This window comes from Cyprinodon variegatus, unplaced genomic scaffold (assembly GCF_000732505.1).
Source record: "Cyprinodon variegatus isolate N-32 unplaced genomic scaffold, C_variegatus-1.0 Scaffold2407, whole genome shotgun sequence".
NCBI classification, from domain to species: domain Eukaryota; kingdom Metazoa; phylum Chordata; class Actinopteri; order Cyprinodontiformes; family Cyprinodontidae; genus Cyprinodon; species Cyprinodon variegatus.
This window is the reverse complement of record NW_015152860.1, coordinates 23,761-29,143: the sequence shown is the minus strand read 5'-3', so window position 1 is coordinate 29,143 and position 5,383 is coordinate 23,761. Positions and strand designations below refer to the sequence as shown.

The following is a 5,383-nucleotide window of genomic DNA, read 5'->3' as shown; positions in this document are numbered from 1 at the left end:
AACCAGTAGGTGGCAGTAGTGTTCTTTGACAAACATGGATGCCTCCAGTAAAGCACATTCAATGAAAATTACTCTTAATTAAAAACACTGATCATTTATTGAGCAGGTTGGAATAGTTTCATCTTTAAAGTACTTTCAGAAGTTTGTATTCTGAATATGAGTGGACTTTAAAGGATATCTGGATGCATTTTTTACTGCTGTTAATCAGAAACAACTTTAAACAGTAAATAAAACAGTAAAGGGATCCAACTTGTATCATCACTTAGCTGCTGCCTCCTCCTCAGAAGGGGCAGTTAGGCCCCATGGCATGCTGGGTAAATATTCTGCCAGCCACTCCCCCCAGCTGCTCCTTGGAACCTCCTCTGCTCCTCGTTTCACCTCCCAGCCACCAACCACCCAGTCTAGCTCCTCCCGCCCTCCCTCCGCCTCCTCCCTTTCCTCTCGCAGGATAACGCTGTACCGTTTTTTGGAGACTGCAACTCCTGCATCTCCTTTCGGCTCCCTCTCCGTCCTGATTCCTGTTTTTTTGCCTCCATCTTCTGCAGACACCTGACATTCCTCCACAACTTCCCTCCACCCGTCTATCTCCTCCTCTCTGCTCAACAGGCGGTACATGGTCTTCCTGTACACTCCTCTGCCATCGGCCCCCTTTCCATCTCCTGTCTCTTCTCCTGCTGTTAAATTTACAGTGATAATCTGTCCTTGGTTTCTCCCGTCCCCCTCAACTATGTCTCCCCCCTCTCTGTGGACAAATAGCAAAGATTGATAGTGCGCCACCACTCCTTTATCTACCGGCACTGCATTGCTTAACAGAGCTACACCTTCCCTGCTTCTCACCCTCCTTTGTAATGTGAGGCTCAGCGGCTTGTAGACCTTTTTGTACCAGATGAGCATATTCATCACAGTCACCAGGATGCACGTTGCTGAGGCAATGCAAAGCAGCAGACATCCTGCAAACAGCCAGATACAGAACACCCCTCCACCTCCTGCAGAGTTTACTTTAAATTTCCGCCAGATGACGGGAGAGGGGAATGAAACCAGAGTGGGAATCCATTCCGTAATTGCCTCAGTTGTTGGATCCGTTGGGACAGTCTGGACAGTTGTTGATAGGATGGTTGAAGGAATATCTGTGGTTGCTATAAACGCTGATGTTGAAGATCTGGAAGTCTTAGGAATCGAATCTGTGGTCTGAGCGACCGACCTGACAAACAAAGTTTCCTTTCTTATTTCAGACCCGGAATGATACGACCATTCAAGGAGACTGGTGAAGGTTTGATACCAGGACCATGTCACCACTCTGGTGTAGTCTGCAGACAACTCTGGAAACCAAGTAGTCATGTATTCAGAGGTTGTGGGATCAGTAGTGGAAGGAACCACTGGAGGGAGATAAGTTGTAGGTTCTGGGGTAGTAGGAGTATTTGGTGCTGCGTTTATTGGAACGTAGAAGTCTCCTGGTGATTCCAGTTCATCTACAGTTGGGCATAGATCTGATTCTTCTAGAGACAACACAGGTTTCCCCTGGTGTTCCTGTGGAGAATCGCACACCTGGAAACAGACAAACATTACAGGTGTGTCAAAGCAAGAGCAAGAACTACCTGACCCAGCATCTGGGTTGCATATGTCTACTTTCCCTGATTAGATTGCTGTAGCTTTGACCCTAAAAAATGACTGATAGCATCATGACCAACACTCCCTGGAGGAATAGTTGCTGAATCTCAGTGGGACCATTGTGGCTAAATAAAGGCCCCTTCATGACAATAAGTCATGATCTTTATAATATCATATTCTTACAACAAATTCTCATGTGTTGTGATCAGATTTGTCTCTTGAGCAATCTAGTTTCTCTGTCAATCTTTGCGTATTCAAAACAGTCCAGCCTTGAATAAAACTCAAGTCGATATGAGAATAATGAATCATAGTTTACAACATCAGCAACTGCTTTCCAGATTCTCTTCCAGCACAAGGAACTCAACTTATTCAATAATGGAAGATGAAAAATGTCAGTTACCAGGCTCTCTGGATCCACCTTAATGATCGGACCATCTCGGACGTAGAAGTTGAGCTCATAGTCATCCAGATATCTGCGTAAGTAACCGAGGGAACAGGAGCAGACCCAGGGATTTTCTGAGAGGTAGAGGTATGGAACATCCTCTCTAGGGCTGAACCAATTATCAGACATCACCTTGATCTAAGAAGGAAGGGAGACATGTCCTACAGAGTGAGGATTCATCATCAGGAACCGTACATATCACTGAAGTCTAGCCGCCGACCTTGTTTTGCTCCAAGTACAGAGTTTCTATGGCTGGCAGAGGGTGAAGCATGAGATCAGGCAGTCTGGAGATCTGATTGCCGGTCAGGTCAAGAATCTACAGGATAAACGCACAGGTTTCAGTTCATTGTCTCCATAAGGCCCAACAGGAGTTCCATTTCTCATCATTTTCTGACTGTTTGTATGGCCACTCGCACCCACTGACCTCCAGCTTACTGAGCCCAGAGAAGGTCTGGTCGGTCAGAGATGCAATGGAGTTGTTTTCCAGGTAAAGTTCAGTCAGAGAAGGACAGGCTGTGAAGGAGCCATCTGAGAGGAACGTCAGGCGGTTGGAGCCCAGCCGCAGCACACTCAGATCCCGCAGGATAGGACCAGAACTGGGGGTCACCTCTGGAACCTGCAGAACGAGACACGAATTACCCCATACGTTTATCTCAGATCTTCTATTTAACAATATTCACCTGGTACCACAGACCTTGTTGGCTGTTAGGTCGATCTCATAGAGCTCTGTAAAGATCTGGAAGGAGGTCCAGGACAGAGAGGAGAACAGGTTGTGTGGAAACAGTAGAACCTGAAAAAATAAAGTCATTAAAAAGATTACTGTGAGAAGGTTCAGAATTTCTATCTGTTCCCAGCAGAACGTCTGTTAGCACCTCCCAGCATTTCAAGTCTTTGGTTCCATGATGGTTTAACTGGAGATCTCATCATGTCTGTTTGCTTAGGTCAGGTTCACTGTGAAAAGTCCTCACAGCTCAGATAAAAGGTTTAAACTTGACTCAGAACGTCAATTCAAACCTGTTAAATGAGAAGGTTATGTCCCCTTTAAAAAAGCTGCTGTGCCTCGGGGCTTCGTCACGGTTCTTTTCCTGGGAGCAAGTTATTTACTACTCTTAACTCAAACTGGGTAATAACATATAAAAAGGACTATAAAACAGGAGTTAAAAAGTAACAGAGTTTATTCCAGATCAGGTCGTTACAGGACAGAGAAAATGCTTGGAGCTTGCACAGCTGTGGGCTCAAAAATCACGCCCGCGAGCGTCCGGCAAAGATTGAGCCCCGAACAAGGTCATCTTCTCCTTCTTATAGCTCATGAGTCTATGTGTTGCCCCAGGTGGATGCTTGGTTGTCCGTATCAGAAACTGACACGCCATCCATGCCCAAGAATTACAGATAGCTCTCCTCTATCAGACCGGCTCCCATATCCTGTGTATTTTTAAAGACATAAAGGCTGTCCTGATTAGATGACCTCCGTACACACAGTGACATCCACAATGTGTAGGAAGGCATTCTACTCTCTCTAATTCGGCTAGCAAAGTAACAATGCACATGATGTATAAAGCATAAACCTAACAAACCCTTCCAAACAAAGTAAAACATGCAGTGACGGTTCTAGACCAAATGAACCAGGGGCCCAAGAGGGGGCCAGCGTGTTTTCATGGGGGCACAAAAGCTTGAAGTAAAAAACAGGGCAAGGGATTTAAATATATTAATATAGCTGCATGAAGTGAAATTTCTATTTAATTAGATTTAATTAAAATTCTAAGTCTCAATAGGTCAATATACATTACATATTTTAGAAATTTTACATTTTCTTTTGACTTCAATTAAGTTAAAATTACAGTTTTTTACCAAATCTGAACTATAACTCAAGAAAAACTGATAAATTCAATAGTATTTTTTTTATTTCTTTAAAAAAAGACATTTAGCAGATGGAAACTGGGATCCAATCTCAATACCACTGAAGCTATCACCTTATTGTTTTTAAATAATTAGTAAAACGGATATTATAAAGGAGAAAAAAAAATGAAATAGATCCAAAAGAACAATGAGTAACCATGTCTGTTCCAGCGCAACTCATCATTAACAAATCTTTCAGTGTTATGTCTCCAGTACAGGGGCCATAACAGGGGCCAGGACATGATCTACAGGGACACTGGCCCCCGTTGGCCTGTCTAGAACCACACATGAAAGCAGGAATAGATCAGAGGTCTCAGCTCCTCCACAGATACTAGAACATTTGGCAGTGATCGTTTTATACAGGAAAAGTTTAACAAACAGTCATTTTGTTCTAAAATGCTTGAAGCCTCTGATCTTCATGAAGGAACCGGGTCACGGTACCTGGGTCGTGTATTCCAGTCCTGCTGGGATGTGACTGAATCCGGCTCCTGTGCAGTTCTCCCTGGGCCGGTGGTCCTTATCCCTGTCGCTATGACAACCAGGCACTGAGCCCATGGCTCCATGGAGGAGGAGGAAGAGGAGGAAGGAGAGCCTCATGTTGAAGGAGATCCTCATGAAGAGCAGATGTCTGTGAGTCTGAGGAGAACCTCAGCAGGGTCTGAATCCTGTTTCTGTTCAGGCAGTTTGACAGACAGCTGCTGCTGCAGCAGGAAGTGAGATAAGGCTCCACGTCTTCAGCTGGGTTTTTATTTAGACGCGTTGTCCTGGGAAGCTTCATCAGGGTGTGATGTTGGCTTTAATTATCAGGAGAAGCAAAGTTCCTGCTGTTCTCACCACAGAACAGATAACTGGAGGCTCTGAAGCAGCAGACAGGAAGCCAACGATACAGAGATGTTTTTATTTATCCTTCTTCACGGAGAAAAGAAACAACTGAGCAGCTGCTTCTCTATGAGAAACTCCTACTAAACTAACGAGTCGGCTTCATGCTTAATTGATTTTGTTTTTTTACATGTTGGGTTATTGCTAAGATGTCTTGTTTTAGTCAAAGTAGAAAGCCCGTCACATCAGTGCTGTTTGTTTTAACATCTCATTTTCCCCTGCAAAACCTTATTAGATAAAATATGATAAAGCAGGAAAAAGGTGGACACTGATCCAAATGGACCGGGTTCCATTCATTCACAGATGTATGGACATGTTTGTGCTTGGTGAGTTTACAGCAAGTTTCAGCCATTGAGAAAAAAAACCATCCAGCACTACTGTGAGGGAAAAAAACAACTAAGAAAAGATTAGATTTACGAATGCCTGTTAGGTCTGAGGAAACCGGAAACCATTTGCACACGTTTTTACACAGTAGCAACCTATTTGTTAATGAGGTAGCATCAGCGTCAAAGCCGTACATTTGTATCTCCAACACAAAATGATTGTCAGATCCATTTA

At 43.9% G+C, this 5,383-nt stretch overlaps 1 protein-coding gene across 1 annotated transcript; it reads right to left on the bottom strand.

Moving 5' to 3' along the window:
• Positions 1-78: 78 nt before the first annotated feature.
• Positions 79-4,570, bottom strand: LOC107080844 (platelet glycoprotein Ib alpha chain-like). The gene is made up of 6 exons (XM_015369049.1): positions 4,388-4,570; positions 2,745-2,840; positions 2,475-2,666; positions 2,271-2,366; positions 2,009-2,188; positions 79-1,545 (listed from the first exon to the last, which is right to left on the bottom strand). The coding sequence occupies exons 1-6, from the start codon at positions 4,559-4,561 to the stop codon at positions 259-261; spliced, it is 2,025 nt and encodes a 674-aa protein (XP_015224535.1). The 5' UTR covers positions 4,562-4,570; the 3' UTR covers positions 79-258.
• Positions 4,571-5,383: the final 813 nt, after the last annotated feature.

Bases quoted from the DNA above. Each gene is read 5' to 3' on its own strand.
- LOC107080844 (XM_015369049.1), bottom strand. From the start codon at position 4,561: ATGAGGATCTCCTTCAACATGAGGCTCTCCTTCCTCCTCTTCCTCCTC. The intron at 2,841-4,387 runs GTACCGTGACCC...TTATTTTTTCAG, and splicing joins GACTGGAATACACGACCCAG to GTTCTACTGTTTCCACACAA. The intron at 2,189-2,270 runs GTCGGCGGCTAG...CTTCCTTCTTAG, and splicing joins TGTACTTGGAGCAAAACAAG to ATCAAGGTGATGTCTGATAA.